General features: G+C 36.8%; 2 protein-coding genes and 1 long non-coding RNA gene across 6 annotated transcripts in view; 1 reads left to right on the top strand and 2 right to left on the bottom strand.

Annotated features, from left to right (window-relative positions):
* Positions 1-8921, bottom strand: part of Atg14 (autophagy related protein 14) — a 56727-nt gene extending 47806 nt beyond the window's left edge. For both annotated transcript variants that reach the window (XM_071657034.1, XM_071657035.1), the window contains exon 1: positions 8686-8921. In XM_071657034.1, the coding sequence (XP_071513135.1) occupies positions 8686-8921 (236 nt within the window). The remainder of the gene's footprint in view (positions 1-8685) is intronic.
* On the top strand, positions 4697-9024 carry LOC139746164 (uncharacterized). Its single transcript, XR_011712081.1, has 2 exons — positions 4697-5065; positions 8693-9024. It is a non-coding gene; the product is annotated as an uncharacterized lncRNA (long non-coding RNA).
* Positions 9025-11041: 2017 nt separating this feature from the next.
* Positions 11042-19845, bottom strand: LOC139746162 (fucose-1-phosphate guanylyltransferase-like). Of its 3 annotated transcripts, none has more exons than XM_071657030.1 (7): positions 19625-19843; positions 17629-17759; positions 16168-16303; positions 15376-15444; positions 14321-14464; positions 12952-13155; positions 11042-12805 (listed from the first exon to the last, which is right to left on the bottom strand). In XM_071657030.1, exons 1-7 carry the CDS (start codon positions 19746-19748, stop codon positions 11754-11756), a joined length of 1860 nt encoding a protein of 619 aa, XP_071513131.1. In that variant the 5' UTR covers positions 19749-19843; the 3' UTR covers positions 11042-11753. The 3 variants fall into 3 exon arrangements, with proteins under 3 accessions (XP_071513131.1, XP_071513132.1, XP_071513134.1); XM_071657031.1 differs by having other exon boundaries at positions 19640-19842; XM_071657033.1 differs by lacking the exon at positions 14321-14464 and having other exon boundaries at positions 19625-19845.
* Between the last annotated feature and the right edge of the window lie 16 nt (positions 19846-19861).

Raw genomic sequence — 19861 nt, 5'->3', positions numbered from 1 at the left:
GACCTGAAATATCTTGTGATTGATATTTGTGATCACCGCTTGTTTTACGGAGAGAAGGGTCTTCCAACCTCTTCTCTGCCGTTCTTAACCTCGTACTTAAAAAACCTTTAACATAATCCATGTTTTAACCTTTGTGTATACACGCATATATCACAAAATTTAAGTCAGGTTCTCAGTCATCGACCCAATCTTAAATGGGGAGGAGGAAGAACAGTACAGCTGCGCTGGCTGCCTTACACAGAATTCGAACTCTGGTCCCCATTTCGCCTGGCGGATCGCAACGCTAACCGCGCGCGGCATTGTGATGTCTTCAGTCAGGTGGCGAGTACTGAAATATGCTCGCTCGCTCTCTCTCTCTCTCTCTCTCTCTCTCTCTCTCTCTCTCTGAAAATGTTTTGGAATGATATTGCACTCCACTCGGTACACAAAGTTAAGGATCGAGTCTTTACAGTGGTGGCGTGGCGTGGGTACCGGCTAGCTAAAACCACTTCCAACAACTGTATTGTGAGCTAGGAATTCCTAGACGGATGCCATAGCGTCTTTTACATAAATTCCTCACACCCCACGCCTCACAACCTCTTTTCCCACGCCCTCCCTCATTGCGGCGGACCTGGATTAGTAGAGATACAGACCGTCGAGTACTGTGACCCACACAGTGACCTGGGGACGACCTACCCTTCCACAATGATGAAGCGAGCCCCAGGAAACATTATAACCGTGATACAGTACAGAAAACAAACAGCTTATATATATATATATATATATATATATATATATATATATATATATATATATATATATATATATATATATATACAACACAGACTCCGTGGGTAAAACAAACAGCTTATATATACATACAACACAGACTCCATGGGTGAAACAAAACCACTGAGGCTTGTCCAAGCTTATAGGAAGTCACATGCACAGTATTTTCTGAAAACATTATCACGATCGGTCGACCGGAAAGCAACAAGTGCAATAGTTGGCCATTATACCCAACGGTCGTGCAGTCGTTCTCAGGTTGTTAAAACACTGCTTCCTTCCATGCACGATGAATTACTGAAACCAGATTTCTTACCCTAGGATTTCGTCCAGTCTGCCATATATATATATATATATATATATATATATATATATATATATATATATATATATATATATATATATATATTCTTTTTTTTTTTCATACTATTCGCCATTTCCCGCGATAGCGAGGTAGCGTTAAGAACAGAGGACTGGGCCTTTGAGGGAATATCCTCACCTGGCCCTCTTCTCTGTACCTTCTTTTGCAAAAAAAAAAAAAAAAAAAAAAAAAAAAAGATTTTTTTTTTTTTTCATACTATTCGCTATTTCCCGCGATAGCGAGGTAGCGTTAAGAACAGAGGACTGGGCCTTTGAGGGAATATCCTCACCTGGACCTCTTCTGTTCCTTCTTTTGGAGAAAAAAAAAAAAAAAAAAAACGAGAGGGGAGGATTTCCAGCCCCCCGCTCCCTTCCCTTTTAGTCGCCTTCTACGACACGCAGGGAATACGTGGGAAGTATTCTTTCTCCCCTATCCCCAGGGAAATATATATATATATATATATATATATATATATATATATATATATATATATATATATATATATATATATAAGGCAGACTGGCCGTAATGCTAAAGTAAACAATATGGTGTTAAGTTCATTGTATATTTTCAGCCAACTCTGCCTAACTTCAGTGCCAATCCGCCGTTCTTAATCTACTGATTTCAATATCAGTGTCCCTTTATCCCGACGTTAATAAACTTCGATGTATATGAGTTTCTGCTTGTGGGGCCAGGTGTTTGCAAGCTGGTGACCCACATTAATAAAAATGTACCTACAATGATGATAATGACAACTTGCAATCTCCTCTCTATACACTAATGCTACCCAACTCTTCCTATATATCAATATGATCTAAGAATCCTTCTACCCAGGTATAGAAGTTACCTCAAGTATTGCTATACTGTTTACAATGATGATGCTGGCACCCATCCTGTAATGAGTGTATCTATGTAATGGATACGTAACTTGCTCCAGACTTAATAATATTTTGCATAGTTCTAAACACTCAAGTTTGTTGGTGGGTTTGTTATACCTTGCCCAAGCCAGAGTTCGTGGGAACTGGGGGAAATTAAACTACTTACAACTGATTCTTTTCCCGCCCTCGAGACGGGAGAGAGGTAAGCATATATACATGGACGACTACCAACATTTATCTCAAGAGCAAAAATCTAACCTACTGACTACGTTAGTACGACCCACCGTACCAAAAGGAGGCTAGGGTATGGAGTGAGGCCTTGCTGTCCACTAGCCAGGCACCTATCCATCGATGGCTTCCTCCCAGAACCCGCCAACCAGCCAGTCGCCCGTGACCTTGACCAAACATCCGCTTCTACCCACAGTTTCTGAGAATGTTATTTCTGTTCAAATATCTCTTAAGGAATATGCCTCATGACTCAAGAACACGTGTGGATCTTCTTTCTTTTGGGTACAACTGCCCTCACTTTTTTTCCACAGGAGTTGTCACAAACCTCCCATCTCTAGTAAATATCAAAAAAATATATATATAAACAACATCTTCAGGCAACCATAATCCGAGTCGACTCTGAGCAAAAGAAGAGCGTGTAGCAAGACTTCTTATTTGTGTATTTACTGACCAAACTGCTAGTCGTCTATCCTGATTATAGCGGTTACTTACCTCTCTGACGTATGCAAGACCTACATCGACTATTAAGAAATATATACACACACATGGGAGAGGAGTAACCAGATGAATATAATATTTCTCAAAAAACATCGGTCGAATTTCACCTGTGAGTCAAAGCAGCGCAGCTAATGGATGTGACAAAGTAATTGAAATACATCTCTATATAAGAGCATACGCTAAACTGGTGAGGAATTGTGTATGTAGATGTTCTATAACATGCACCTAGTTTTGAGTAGATTAACCATCAACGGGTCACTGGATGTCTACATATACTTATCATTTTGATAATCTAATTGGGTGTTATACGTCAAAAACAGCAGTTACGTATATAAGATACTACCTCAAAATGATTAATATATAATAGGGACTGACAAGTATTTACTGTTACTCGTTTGGCTGACACTCGACATCTGCAGCCACACACAATATCCTACAGACAGCGAAACATCCGGAGCTTGAGTTCTATTGACGTAATAGCATTTCTTTTAAACATTAAATGCCTAAAAAGTCTTCATTATTCGTGAGTAAAAAATAAATTCACTACGTAGAGAAATTCAAGACATATGACACAACAGAGAAGTTAAAGGGAAATAACTCATTTCCAACAGTTTCTTAAAAAGCGGTAATGGTTTGCTGTTGGAGCCTTATAGACATCTCGCTATAACTTCCCATCAAATATTCAAGACAAAAAATACTAAGATTATATATACAAAAATACTAAGACTATGAACAAGATCAATAAGATTATGTACAACCTTAACTGTAAATATGACCCTTGTGCGGAGGTGGGTATGAGCATTCCTAACAGGTTGTCGGAAATGACAACCGAAGAAAAATTTACCTTCGTCAAGAAGTTTCAAGTGTAGGACGTTTGAGACCTGGAACGCATAAAGTCATCGAGTGTCGCCTTGGAATTTAGATGACATTTCCTGGAGGGTCTCTAGAACTGATCAAGGTGACGCCACGATATAATTCGTGAATGATATCTGAATTTGGTGCGGCTACACAAGGAAGACATGGACCACAGAACACTTCCCGCGTAATCCCTGCGTGTCGTAGAAGGAGACTGGAAGGGGAGGGAGGGAGGGAGCGGGAGGGGCTGGAAATCCTCCCCTCTCGTTTTTAATTCTCCAAACGAAGGAACAGAGAAGGGGGCCAAGTGAGGATATTCCCTCAAAGTCTCAGTTCTCTGTTCTTAACGCTACTGCGATAACACGGGAAATGGCGAATGGTAAAATATATACATGTATATATATATATATATATATATATATATATATATATATATATATATATATATATATATATATATATACTACATCGTTCCAATTCAATCTATTCCTAGCACGCCTCTCACCCTCCTCTATGTTCAGGCCCCGATCACTCAAAATCTTTCACACCATCCTTCCACCTCCAATTTGGTCCCGCTTCTCCTTGTTCCTCGACCTGACACATATATCCTCTCTGTCAGTCTTTTATCACTCATTCTCTCCATATGTCCAAACCATATATATATATATATATATATATATATATATATATATATATATATATATATATATATATATATATATATATATATGTGTGTGTGTGTGTGTGTGTGTGTGTGTTGATCACACTATCCCGCAATGCTAGCTATGAAGGTGAAATCGCAATTCAATATATCATATAATGTTAACATGTAATTTTTCTATACGTGTAGCACAACATATTTCATGGAGACAATCCTCCTCATCAAACACCAATAATCAATTTAGTCACTGAAATCTTAACACCACACCAAAGATACTGTCACTAGTCTAGAATGGCAGAGCTGTGCCGGTATTTTTGTCGGCCATGTTGGGATTCAAATAACTTTATGAATTACTGGTACCTGATGAGGCGGATTGACTCCGTGAAACATGTTGTGCCACACGTATAGAAAAAATCACATGTTAAATAACATTATATGATATACTGTATCGCGATTTCACTATGTATTTAAAAAACTTCGGCAATGGACGAAAAGGAGTATAGTCTCCTCCAACACGTTTTCGCACCTACGGGAGTCTTGATCTTTTTTCTGGTGATCCTGATTCGAGCCCAATCCTGAAGTTACACAAACCCCACATATATATAACAAGAGATCTTGGCATATGTAACATCTTGGGGTAGTCTAATTACTAACACAAGCTGAATGTGACATTATGCCATGCGTCCACCCGAGCGCAGCCAGGTGGCAACACCGGTCATGGCCATGGGGACACACAAAAGGAAATTTTCGTCCAAGAGTGGCCAAGGTCCTGAGGCAGTGTGTCAGAGGACAAACACAAGGACGTTCTGGATATTCAAGGTAAATATCTTCCTAAGAGTATATGCTATAGCAACATATTAGGTGCTATATGAGGCTAGTTAACATCAAGAGACTTCTACCTGTGTGGGTGTGTACTGTCACTGTGGGACAACAGAACAAACACGAAACACCAATAAAGACGTTCTACTAGTAAATATATAGTCAAGACTTATCTCGGTTAGCTTCTTATACCTGGCCACTTTAAGCATTATGTTAGGTTAGGTAACAATAGGATATAGGTTTGGTTAAGTTTGATTAGGTTAGCTTGGTTAGGATCTAGTATGGGCTGACAAGACAGACCAGGTTGCAGCCTCTCCGTTTCATGCGTCCGGAATTTTGGATCATTTGTTATATAAGAGAGACGTCTTTTCTCCTAGAATGCAGGATGAATGTTCTAGCTTTTCCTTGCATGCAACATCATCTCAGTAAGTGACATATTTGCAGCCCCTGACTTTGAGCAATGAAGAATGTGCTCGCTTACTGAAATATTTTTCAAGAATGGGCAAAACAGGTATGTTTGATGTATAAAATCAACTTTTACAGTACAAGTTAATGAACTTGATGTTGTGTGCTTGAATGCAAACAAAAAACTCAATTTACCCATTTTTTCAATAAATGATTATGTAAAAAAGATATATGTCTAAGTCATCCTCCGACTTGATAAGTACGTATTACATATATTATGATCTTCAATGAATCTAAAACTAATTGGATTTTTATGTAATTTAATCTACCATAATGTACATCTAGCTGAATACTCAACTGGTGTAATTAAGTCAGCCATTTTCGGGCATCCTCGTAAGCAAAAAATTCCATTCAAACAGCTATGACCACGAATATGCCATGTGTAATTATTTGTGAAATGTATGTAAGACAATCAATGCAACCAACACAAGCTCCCATATTCAATAAAAAAAAATGCAAATTACAATCAATATGGTAGAGGTTGCAACATAAATTTGAACATATAAAAAAGTTATCTTGTCTTCAAAAAGACACCAGTTTCTTTCATCACTTTAAGAATAACAGCTTTACCTTGTTCTATTATTTTATTATGATACCCATTTTTCCGGAATATTAATCACGATGTAAAATGCCTTTTTCATCTTGTTGAATTCATTCAGGACTTTATAATGTATAGTTATTCTCCTACTGAGATGAGCCATAAATGCTTACAAGTCTGGAGGAACCCTGAGCTCTTGACTCACTGCTGTGAACCAAAATTTAAATTCGTAAAAATGCTGAATTAAGCAACTGAGCTATTGGTAGGCTAAGCATAAAAATCCTATCTTCATACTTAGTTGCTGTTTCCCATGACAGTAAGGTCATAGGACAAAAAAGATAAAGAAATGGCCTCTGTTCACATTCATTTTCTAGCTGTTATGTATGATTCACTGAAACCAGACCCACTTATCCACAACCAGGCCTTACAGATCTTGTATTTCCCACGACTGCTTTACATGCCCTGGTTCAACCCATTGATAGCACACAACATGTCGCTCTAATTCACTTTATCACCTGAATGCCTCATACTCTCATTTGTTGAATATCTGTCTTCTAATATATGATTATGCCTGGCAGTTTATAATAAGCTGCCAAAATGTTTGTACTGTACATCAGACTTTACAGTTCTTGCTCAGTCCATGTGTAAAAAATTTGAGCTTCAGTTTTTATTTGTAGGTAAGTTAAAGATGTTATATTTAAATTCTGTGATATTCATAAGTATATTCTATATTCTCTTAAAAATGCCTGAAGTTTTACAGCAATCTTCACCTATCACTCTTGGTATCTCTGCTCACAAGTCATTTCCTCTCTCTCTTCTATATTTAGGCAACTACAAAACTTCATGCTCTCATCCACCAAGAAATGTTCAGACACCCCACCATCTTGCCAGCACACTCACATACAATCATCTCCTTTGCACCCTAGCAAATTAGCACATGATAGGATACCTAATACACAGTGACCCCTAATCCTATATATATACATTTATATCCACCTTTCTTAAACCAGGTTGTCCCGATCATCAATCCTCTTTCAGCACACAACTTAAAAAAAAAAAAACCTGTTCACCATTTTCATGTGCACAGGATATCCCTTGCCCCTGATTGTACACTACATTGCTCCATCACCCACTCTAGCATTCAAACCTCCCACTGCTCAGAGCTAAGGCTTCAATCCACTGTGTCAAAATTGTGAAAGCACTTGCTCAGCTCTTCCTGAAAGTCTCAACACTGTTCCACAATCCCCAAACTACTAGGTGCAAAAGCAGTGACCATCACATACCTCTTGTATCTACCGTCATTTTCACCCTCAAGTGTTAAAATTTTTTTATTTTCTAAACATTCTCAAAAGTTGTACTTCATCAAAAGTGCCTCCATCTTTGCTCTTACCCCCCACGGTAACCCCAGACTTTATCACTCGTACATTTCCAAACAGTTCTTCCCTTTTCCCCTTGAACTTTGTTTCACTCTACCCTACCATCTTTCCCAATAACTATGACCTAGCACATTAAAAAGACTAGTTTTCCACATCCCAAAATTCATGAATACTTTTCCTCGTCTACTCTTTTTCCTTTCATTAACCTCTCTATATTTCAAGTAAGACCCAACCTTGATGTGGAGGCTCCAATGTAAAAAAAAAAAAAAAAATAATGGGCCAAGTTCCTCTCCCCAGATATTTAACATATTTCTCCCTTTTACCAATCCTACCTACATCCACACTAATTCAAACACCCCCAAGTCCTTCAGCTGAAACCACTCCTCGCTTGGCTGCTTTTCCTCTTCATCTTTCAAGAAGGGAAAGGTTTCTAACCTCCAATTGCATCCCTAATGGTCTCAACATATGCTGATATGTGGATAGTTTTCTCACTCCTCTATCCATGGATAAACGAAATTTATGATTTAGGCATCACAAGTTTTGCATTTTACGTGATTTTCTTCTGTAATGGATGTGTAATGCTCCAGGAACAGCATAAAGGCTGTGGAGCATGAATGAACCAATTTATCGTATTATACAGTTATAAATAACTTATTATAGGTAAAAGTTATGAAAATGGAAATAATGCCTGATTGCTCCTCTGCTTAACCTTTCCACAAACCAGTGCAAACTGTATCCAGCAGTAGACCACATCTAGGTTAAAATGTCTTTGCTGTAGGTTTCATCTGTTAGGAAAGGTTAGAGCAGGTTGTTGAATATTCTGTTTGATTTTTCTAACAAATATTTAAGCTTATGTCTATATTAATTACCCCAACATCTTCCCAGATATTCTTAAACCTCATCACAATTGTCCTCGCATCGAAGAATAATTCATAGTTCTTTGAATTACGATCTACAGCTTTGGTTCTGTGCTCTAACCATTACCCTACAACCATAGCCGAACACAACCATGATCATCCAAGGTTACTTTGGACGGCAGCTGAAATGGACCCTCAATTGTGCGAGATTTTAATGTATGAATACGTGAATATAACATGCACTCCCGCTCAACAACCCTAAGCAATTTCTACAACATGGGAAGAATAAGCTTTGGAATATATCCGTATTTATGTAACTAACGACTAAATCTTATGTAAAGGCCTGTCATCTCTGATCACCTGAGAAATAACGCATTTACCTACCTTTCAGGAATCTTCATGCGAGAGTGGTAAAAGTTCCCATTCCTGACGCACTCCTTGCAGTAGAACGCCGTGGTTTTCTGGTTACAGAGCGGACACCTCTCTACCCTGACACTCTCGTGTGCGTTGTAGCCATTGCCGTTGGAATTCACTTTAAATAACATAGGAACATGATCGTCATTAGGGGATAACGACGCCATAACTCTCGGCCACTCACACAAACAACTCCGCACGACCATCAGCTGGGCTCATGTAAACAAAGAATAACAGATGAGCGTCGCGCGGGACAGCGGGACTTTCAATTTTGTAGTTCTGTTATTAATTATATGTTTCTTATTTATATATATTTATTGTACTTGATCGCCTTTCTCCGCGATAGTGAGGTAGCGCCAGGAAACAGACGAAGAACGGACCACACACACACACACACACACACATATATATATATATATATATATATATATATATATATATATATATAGATATATATATATATATATATATATAAACACCCATACACGTACATATACACAGGTACACAGGTATGTACACATATACTTGCTTACCCTCATCCATTTCTGGCGCCACCTCGTCACACAGATAAACAGCATCGCTACGCCCCGCTTCAGCTAGGTAGCGCCAGGTAAACGCCAAAAAGGCCACAATCGTTTACACGATGTGATGTGATGCGCCTAAGCCACAGCTCCCTATCTATATCCAGGCCTCACAGACCTTTCCATGGTTTATCCCTGACGTTTCACATGCCCTGGTTCAGTCCATTGACTGCAGGTCGACCCCGGTGTACCACATAGTTCCAGTTCACTCATTCCTTGCACGCCTCTCACTCTCCTGTTTGTTCAGTCCCCTATCGCTCAAAATCTTTTTCACTCCATCCTTCCACCTCCAGTTTGGTCTCCAGCTTCTTGTTCCCTCCACCTCTGACACTTTTATTCTCTTTGTCAACCTGTCCCCACTCATTCTCTCCATATGCCCAGACCATTTCAACACACCCTCAGCTGCTCTCTCAACCACACTTTTTTTTTATTACCACACTTTTTCCCCTTTCAGTACTTACTCGATCAAATCACCTCATTCCACTTATTGTCCTCATACATTTCATTCCCATCACATCCACCCTCCTCCACACATCCCTGCCTATAGCCTATGCTTCTCAACCATATGATATTGTTAGAACTACTATTCCTTCATACATATCCCTTTTTGTTTTCCAAGATATTCTCTCTTTCCACACATTCTTCATCTCTCCCAAAACCTTCACCCCCTTCCCCACTCTGTGACTCACTTTTGCTTCCATAGTTCCATTTGCTGCCAAGTCTTCTCCCAGATATTCAAAACACTTCACTTTCTCTAAGTTTTTTCCATTCAAACATACAACCCAAATAACTTGTCTCTCAACCCTACTGAACCTAGTAACCTTGCTCTTATTCACATTTACTCTCAACTTTCTCCTTTCACACACTTTTCTAAACTCAGTCACCAACTTCTGCTGTCTCTTGCTCAAATCAGCCACCATTGCTGTATCATCAGTGAATAACACTGACTCGGTTCCCAGGCCCTTTCATCCCCAGTAGACTGCATATTTGCTCCTCTCTCCAAAACTCTTGCATTTACCTCCCTAACCACCCCATCCATAAACAAATTAAATAACCATGGAGATATTACACACCCCTACCGCAGACCAACATTCACTGGGAACCAATCACTCTCCTCTCTTCCTACTTGTATACATGCCTTACATTCTTGGTAAAAACTTTTCACTGCTTCTAGCAACTTACCTCCCACACCATATACTCTTATGACCTTCCACAAAGCATCTCCATCAATCCTTCATATGCATTCTCCAGATCCATAAATGCTACATACAAATTCATCTGCTTTACTAAGTATTTCTCATACATTCTTCAAAGCAAACACCTCATCCACACATTCTTTACCACTTCTGAAACCACAGTCCTCTTCCTCAATCTGATGCACTGTACATGCCTTCACCCACTCAGAGCCAGGACATTCAGGTTTCTTTCCTCAAACATACTATCTATCTCTCCTTTCTTCTCATCTTGGTTACATCCATACACATTCAGACACCTCAATCTGAGCCTTCAAGGAGGAGGAACACTCCACTTTACTCCTTCTGTTTCCCTTTTTAGAAATTGAAATACAAGGTGGGGAGGGTTTTCAGCCCCCTGCTCCTGTCCATTTAGTTGCCTTCTATGACACACAGGTAACATGTGGGAAGTATTCTTTCTCCCCAGTCCCCAAGGATACTTGTTACTTGTTACTGTAATATAACTTTTGACCACCAAAATAATGAATGGTTGAAAAACCAAGGAAAGATTACTTTTGTGAAAGAATATGTTTTAATGGAAGATGGGTCTGGTAAACCTTATTCTAATGGAGAACACTTAGGATACTCAAGACTTACTGATAATTGGGTACATATAGGCAAAATTGATAAAAACAATGTGAAATTATAATTCTAAAGGTTGGCTGTCAGTATCATTTGACTTGAACTGAAGCAGAAAACCTTAAAACCTAAATTCGTCTAAAAGATAAGATAATAACATGCAGATCAGGAATGTCCTATAACTACATGTATCTGTACATATGAAATGCTCCTACATCAAAAATTGTTGCGAGAAATAATAATGAAAGGGGTACCGTGTGGTGCTGCCCTGGGTTAATGATCACAGAACATTTTTTCAACTGAGCCGCTCTATATGGAGAACATTGTGAATACAGAGGAAGTTGGCCCATTAGATATTAAAGGAGTTGCCTGAGAACATCATCTGCTTGTACCCATCATGTCTTTGAAACATATAGGGGTAGATAATGCTTTTTGTGGACATTGTATATGCTCATTTTCACTTTCAGTGAGATTTAGAAGTGAGTAATACAGTGTATTTCATATGCAATGTTTTTGATAACCAGATATCAAAATTTCTCAATATTTTTTCAAAACAAGAATAATATACCTATGAATACAGATTTGGGTGAAAAACTTAAAGAATGGGTCAGATTGATTATGAGAAATCACATTTGTCAAAAGAATTCTAAGATATTCTGTTTAAGCAAGAAGACAAATGTTCCCTATCTTTTAACAACATTTCCAAATCCTTAAGCTTAACAACATCACTCATACTAAATAGCTGAGAGCTTTTACAACCATCAATATTAGTCTGAAGAGGTTCCCCATCATGTTCATGTTTGATTCTGTTTATGGCATGATGTGTGAGCCAAAAACTCTCAGCAGCAGTTGGCCCACCCATAAATATTCGAGCAGTCCATAGGGATACATTGTTTGAAGGATTTGGTATTACCTCTGTCATCTTATAACCCAGGATATGGGAAACATCATAAAGGTTACAGCCAAAATTATATATATCTGATAAATCATTTGCAACACTTTTCATATTGGCATTCAAATCAAAAGCCACAGTGACATACAATGACTTTCCCTGGAATATTATTGGTACTGTGTGATATAAGAGGTTACCAAATAGACTCAACTTCTTTGAGAGCAAGGAAATGCTATGGCATTCTTGAACAACACAGTTGCTCATTATTAAGTTACCACAAACTTTAAAAGATATGTCAATATAGCAGTTTTCTATAACAAACTGTGTGGAGTCTTCAAGAATAGTTATCTTAGTAGATGGTTCTGAGAAGTATGTGTCAATAATCATACCACCATCAAAGGAACTTGATGGTAAATGTTCTTCAGATTTCAATATGTAAGGAGAATGTAAATTACTAGTATTTTTCATTACATCTAGCTCTTCACAAAAAGTTGCCATGATGTTAAAATGTTTTAGATACTCTTCCATGGTTCCCATATGATAGAACTCTGATTCATTAAGGAGAAGAACCTTTAAGTTAAAATCCTGCAAAATAGGCAGCATTTCAGAACGAAAGTCTTGAAAGTCAGAGGGTTTGGCATCCACCATTCGTTTACCTAAGCAAGGTAGAAAGTGGGCATATGCATCAAGTTCTGAAGAGAGTGGAGCATTTTCTTTATACCACTGCAGAAGACATTGGCACACTTGCTGACTGAGCCAAAATACACTGTCACTCCAAACTAGTTCCCTTGAAGTGTCTCCTTCCCCTGAAACAGTACATTAAATCACGTGAGTCAACAATTTTGAACTCTAAATATCTTTTAGATGCACAGGTCTTCTAAATGGATAAAGAAAATCTTAGTGTGTGATTTTAATTCAAAGATTGTCATTCATTTCATTAAGAGTAACTTACTTTTCAAAAAGACTGCTCCTCTTGCTCTCATGATATCTTCTGTGGGTTTCTGCAAAACCTCCATACATTCTTGAAGACTGTCGGCACATTTTAGTGATTGAGGCGAATCATTTCCCAGCACATAGACACCATGCCCTTTGCCAGTGTGAATGCTTGAAGGGTGCCCTAATGCTACCACATCTGCTGAATTGAAGGCCTTCAGATCTGTAGAATATACAGAAATAAGTCATTCTGAAACAATAATTTTTTAATGGAGGTCCCTATGGACATTTCTGAGTATACATATCTTCAAGTCATCCATAAATTTGAAATGAATTGTCCATATCCTTTTCAGGAGCATTCAGTAAAAGTAGTAAGTAGGAACACTTTGGTGTGTGAGCATTAGGTAGAAGTGGTAGGGTGGAACATTAGAGAGTAGTCGGTAGGAACATTAGGTAGGAGCTTCTGGAAACTATGTTAAGAGTTGCTCTTTGCAAGTGGACTGTTAAGGGTGAAGTTCTAGACAATTAAGAAGTGGAAATGGAGGTCACCCGTTATGAAGACTCCAGTGGTCATCCCTTTGAGGGAACTCCTGATGGGAACAGGTGTAAGAGATTTACATAGATAACAGGCTGTCCATAAACAAAATAACACTATTTACATCAATCATTGGACACTTGCAGCAGTATTGCACCTCTGGTTCTGTTGAACACATGAATCAATACTTACTGTCTGGATTTTAAAGCATTTTCTCACACAACATGTATGTTAATAGTGAAACAAGTTATCAGCCTTTAAGATGTTTTTCTGAAATTAAATTTCGTCTTTCAGGTGAGACCAGATGAATATAACACAGCAGTCAGCTCACAGAGATCAGTCACTGATATTCTACCAAAGTTACTTGGCTTTATAAATGAAAATAAGATATTCCTGTTGTGTGTCGAGTTATCACCGATTCATGTGCTCAATACATCAAAAATACATGTCTTAATCAGTCAGTACTTATTCTACTTAGGAATTCATTATTAAGCCAAAAGAGAAACCACATAGTAACAGAACTAACCCTTGAATCATATGCTCTTTCCAACAATTTAATCAAGGAAAAAATGGATACATATTACATGTGAATAGAAAAACACAGATTTTCACATGAAATACCAATCAATTTACTCATCTGTGTACCATTCACTGTGAAAATGTGTTTTAACCATACTAGTTGTATGTCAGAAAAAGCTAGCATGGGAACAAGAGCAAAGAATTCTGAGTTCAGTGTCTTTTCAAAATCTAACATTTCGCCTTCAAATATGATGGGAAATGTAAAATTCTAAAAAAAACATCCTGATGATGTAAGAATTTGTATAATGGTCATGGACAACTATTACTAACTGACCTAAAGTCATTCCATTAAGGCAGTACGTCTCAATGTCATCAGCACATGTAACAAAAACCCCTGGCCCCAGCAGCTCACAGAAGGGGAGATACATGGATAACTTGAGATCAAGCATCTGTGGTACCAAAGAGTCCATACTCAGTCCTAAAAGACAAAGGAAAAAATCACTGAAGAATATGGGAAAGGAGTAATGAAATAGCTGCACTCTTCAAACAAAGGACATACCTTACTCAAAGCTAGGTGACAATTTTATCTGAAGATTTTTCCGGTCTAAGGATATTAGATATAGCTTACAATTATGAGAGGTTAGATCAAATAAAAACTTTACGTCTTTCTCTATGGCAGTCATAATATCCAAGGACACACTGTGTGTGGGATATTCTCAAATATTCTTAATGAAACGTCAAAAGTTTGTAATCACAAATAATGAGAGCACAATTTTCTAAATTAAATTATTTACAATGCAACCCACTAAGACATTTTTTTACATTTGCTATGCAACCTTTATGCTGCTCTGCTGCTGAGTATATGAGGTACACCAGGAATAGTATGTTATACATAGTGGGATATGTGGTATTTTTGTGAGTGTTGGCATGACAAAAAAATATGATTTCTGAAGGTTTCCTTCAATGATATTGATTATCTTTAATAGCAAAACAACTTCAAAAATTATTACATAACATGAGGGCATAAATCTTGTACATCTTCACATATACTGACCTGTATATTAAAAAGTTTACACTGCTCCTTGAAACAATGCATGGGATGCCACTACAAGTGCTAGTGATTGTATATTGTATCTTGAGGCAAAGGTAGCCAATCCAAGAACTTTTAACATATATGCCCCATTTGCTCTGATCAGAAAAAATATCATAATGCAAACTCCCCACTCACAGGGTATGTTAACAAGTAGTATACATCTCTCACTTTGTCCATTTCTTTTCAGTTTGCTTTTTTATTTGTATATCATGGATTATGCTACCTATCTATTCTTAAAATTCTAGAATATGTTACTGTTGCTATATCAGTTCTATTTCAAGTAAAGATAATCCTACCTTTGACAGGAACAGGTGCAAATATTTTCCCCAAGACACTATAACTGGGTAACCTCTGGCTGCTACCTCCTGAAAAGATGAAGTGATGAAGCTGTATGATTGTTTATTGCTTTATAAGGTAAGAAATAAATTCCACATTACCATAAACATGATTATTACGTATCAACATACTTAAATATAAATGAAGCTCTGCAGAATATGATATATACCATATCAATTACATGACTCAAATTTGATTTATGGATAATCAATTTTGAAATTTTAAAACCATAGAAATTAAATGTCATAAAAAAATACGAGCATAAAATAAAAATGCAGAGGAAAGCTTGATTTATGATATTAGTAAGTCTCCATGTATGTGTACCATATACATTCATTCCCCAATGAGAGCATGATAACACTTTATCTCTTCAGTGCTGACCATTTCCATAGCTTCTAATGCCAGAAACCTAATAATGATGCTTATAATATCCATACAGTAGCTGAAGAATATGGCATTTTGCTTTGGCTATCATGTATGTGAAACAGTAACTAAGACATCAGATTATAAGAAACAGATAAGGATTTCCAAAGCAACATAAATATATGAGACATATGGAAGCAAAGAAGCATAAAAAAGCAGATGGAAAAAAGTAGAGATCACAGCCATCAAGAGGTGTAGCAGTGTGAATGTGACCAAAACAAGAAATTCCTCAACTCCCCATTGTAATGCCTCCAAGGAAACCAAAACCTACTAATCTTTTGGAAATATGGTCTGTAAGTATCCTTAACATCTAAATCCCATCAGCATACCAGAATGGATCACAAGTAGTTTCTTCTGATAGAGTGCATTTCCAAGTTCTTTATGTAATTCCGACAGTACGTGAAGAGTTGAGCCACCAACTCCAAGCTTCTGGTCTGGGGGATCAGCCACAACATAAATAGGGACCTGGAGATAGACACACTAATGAAAAAGTTGAAGTTGTAACCATTAATCCCTTCACTGCTCCACACATTACATAACATTAAAGGAGATAAGCTTTACCTGCTACATGTGTCATCTGATGTTTCCCCTTAAATTATGGAGTTTGCTCAAAGGGCTAAAATTAATCTACATTGAAGGGGTTAACTGCATGATATCTACTGTGTAAGTGACATTAGGTTCATAATCCCCTCTCAATATATTTATAGAATTCAGTGTCTAAAATGTAAAGGCAGAACACATTGTAAAGCATTACTATGAATCTAAACACGAATTGAAAACTTTAAGAAATTGAACATAAAATTCATGTGAAAGGTACACCAACTAGATGGTAGTTAACAATTTAAATAATGGCACTATCAAAAAATAATAATAATTACTGTATGCATTGGGTACTGTATGAACATGCACAAAACCAAATTAATCAATAATACAGGTACACAATCAAATTAATCATCATTACAGTACTTATGTATTTAAGCTAATAATAAAAGACCCCCTCCATGTATGTACTCGTATGATTTTTTCATGAAGAATAAGGTATTTCATCATTTGTACAGTATACTAGGATTCTTTCACTGAATAGTATCCCTGAAGCATCATTTCAGCATATTTTGGTGCTATTGTGACACTTTATTAACAAAATTTTCAAGGATATTTTAATCCATCTACTTGAAAAAAAAAGGAGTAAGGAAATGGAAAATCTTTTTTATACAAATAGATTCATCATGCTATATCAAATACTGCTTTACAGTCAATTATATAGCAAAAGATGATTCCACTTACTGAAAACAGTGTTATCAAACATATAAGGTGAATAACAGATATTTTCCAATCACAATTCTAAAAAGCTAATGAAGTTTATTTCATTTCGATTAATATTCTAATGTTACTTGACTCTTCCTACATGATGTCACACTGTCAGTGGAAGGTCACCTTCAGCAAGGTTGTACTATCATCATGTAGATTCATCATGCTATATCAAATACTGCTTTACAGTCAATTATATAGCAAAAGATGATTCCACTTACTGAAAACAGTTTTATCAAACATATAAGGTGAATAACAGCTATTTTCCAATCACATTTCTAAAAAGCTAATGAAGTTTATTTCATTTAGATTAATATTCTAATGTTACTTGACTCTTCCTACATGATGTCACACTGTCAGTGGAAGGTCACCTTCAGCAAGGTTGTACTATCATCAATGAATGAAAAGCAGCAATTTTGCTGAGGAGCTTCTCATTCCATACAGGTCTAACTTGATGGGTAAATCATTCACAAAACCCATACCTTTGGCAACTGGCCATGCTGTTTCTTATAATCAATTTGACGTTGAAAACTTTGCTGTTGTGCTGCATCAAAAGTTGTCAAAACTACAACATCCCAGAAAGGAGGCTTGTCTACATCAGTGACTTCAGTTACTGCAAATAGTAATATGATTTACTCCACTAATCATAGTGATTAGCGATCAGAAAGAGTTACTGACTAAATTTAGTTTGTAAGTAGATAACTGCTTAGCATAATCACCTTAGTGTCTTAACACCAAAAACAGGCAGTGCTAATAATCTCCCTATATTACATATTTTGGTGTTGTATATTTCAATGTTCATCAACATCCTTTGAAACTACTGTCACAATTGCTTTCATCATTGTGATACCTCACAGCAATGAAGCAGTGATATCATTTCACTTTCTCAGAAGAAAATGGTGGGTATTTTATCAGTCGACTAAAAAACGGATTCACAAAGCACTACAGATAAACAGAGCAATTTACTATTTCATACAGAGCTATATATTCACTTATTCTCAATGTGGCATTTAAAATTCTCAGCATTTTCCTTCACTAACATTACAGTTTTTTCCTGCTAAAGATTTTGATGAAAAAAATTATGAAATCCCCATCAAGTACATACACAGAGTCAATTTCTGAATGTCATACCAAAAACAAAAATTATTATTTTTACAGCACTTATAAAAAAAACAATTATACTAATCCATAATGAGCTGTGTGTAGGTCATGACTAACAAACGGAAAGCACATAAGATAATGATATGGAGATTTTAAATGTACGTAAAGCTCTGACATGTACAGTATTCAGAATGAATGAGTAAAAAGGATGTAATTCAGAGTGGTTTTTATCAACATATGAATATTACTGGAATTGAAATATTAGTCAAGAAAATATTTGGGATGTATAAGAAAATAATGATGGAAGTTTTTTGCATAAAAGATGAATTTGATGAAGCATGGTAGAGGGCCTCTGTTTTGAGATCATTTGAATGAAATTAGAATTTTTTTAGCATTATATATTGTATGGTACTGGTATACATGAAAGAAATGAAACTATATTTAGAAAAGTGGCTGTGGATGTAGGGTCCACAGTGGGACCAATGCTTAATTACCAAATTTAAACTTGTAAGATGCAGTTTTACCATATCATCAGATTTGATCAAATGATGTTTAAGGCACCAAAACATATTTTGTTATTTGTTCATTATTATCCTTACAGCCATCTACATTGGTCATTTTACCTCATGAGATAATCTGTTGACTTTATCATCTATACTATGATTATATATTTAGGAAGGTAAAAGGGAAGATGTTCCACAAGCACATTTTCAAGCTTGCAATTGGGAAAAGTGCATGAAGGAAGGCTTCACTAAGGAGGGTGCCAGATGTAGTATCCATCTGCATACTGCATGACATTAAACATTAAAAAGGTATGCATAAGTAAAGATACAACCCTACCTCTAACTTAGCTATACTTGTAATTAATGTTTTATTTAATCTTCTTTCCTCAACAGCACTCGTCTGTTGATTATTCTTGGTACTAATCATTAATACAATAGTTTGGGTGTGAAAATTTTAGAAAACCAATTAAAAGGCCTGCTTTAAAATGTTTACATATCATGCCTTCAAACTAAGTTAAGCATGATCATTAATAGAATGATATAATGAACAGTAAACTGACCTCCTTTTTCATTTCTACTATCCATCAGTCAATCTAATTTATTCTTATGGGGTTAAGAATAAAGTAAAGTAATATCAACATATATGTTGGAATTCTGAACTCATATTATCCTCATTATCAATTGCTTAATACATTAAAAGTACGATGGTTACATTTTGTTAAGCCTATTATTACTTTGAGATACCATCTCTTAATCCTGTAGAGTTCATTGCTCTTTATATAAAGCTGCAATTTATGAGACTGTCTTGTATTATTTAAGTTCCACGTAACAGATATATACGACTGAGACGTACATTACCAGTGAGGCTTCTTACTTGTTTCACTCCTACCTGGTTTCTTCAGTCTCAGAGAATTATAACGTCGGAATATTTCCTGCATTGATTCTCTTATCCTTTGGCTCCGTTCTCTTGCCATGGTGCTATATTCCAGTCCTGCCATAGAGTGGAAGAGAGAGAGATGACCAGATAATACCAGCCAGTCGGCATCAGGCCACTGGACATCTGCATCGTATCTGCCAACTAGACAGTCAACATTTTTTTTCCCAAGATGAA

Source organism: Panulirus ornatus, chromosome 64 (assembly GCF_036320965.1).
Source record: "Panulirus ornatus isolate Po-2019 chromosome 64, ASM3632096v1, whole genome shotgun sequence".
Taxonomy (NCBI): Eukaryota; Metazoa; Arthropoda; class Malacostraca; order Decapoda; family Palinuridae; genus Panulirus; species Panulirus ornatus.
This window is presented reverse-complemented; position numbering and strand designations above follow the sequence as displayed.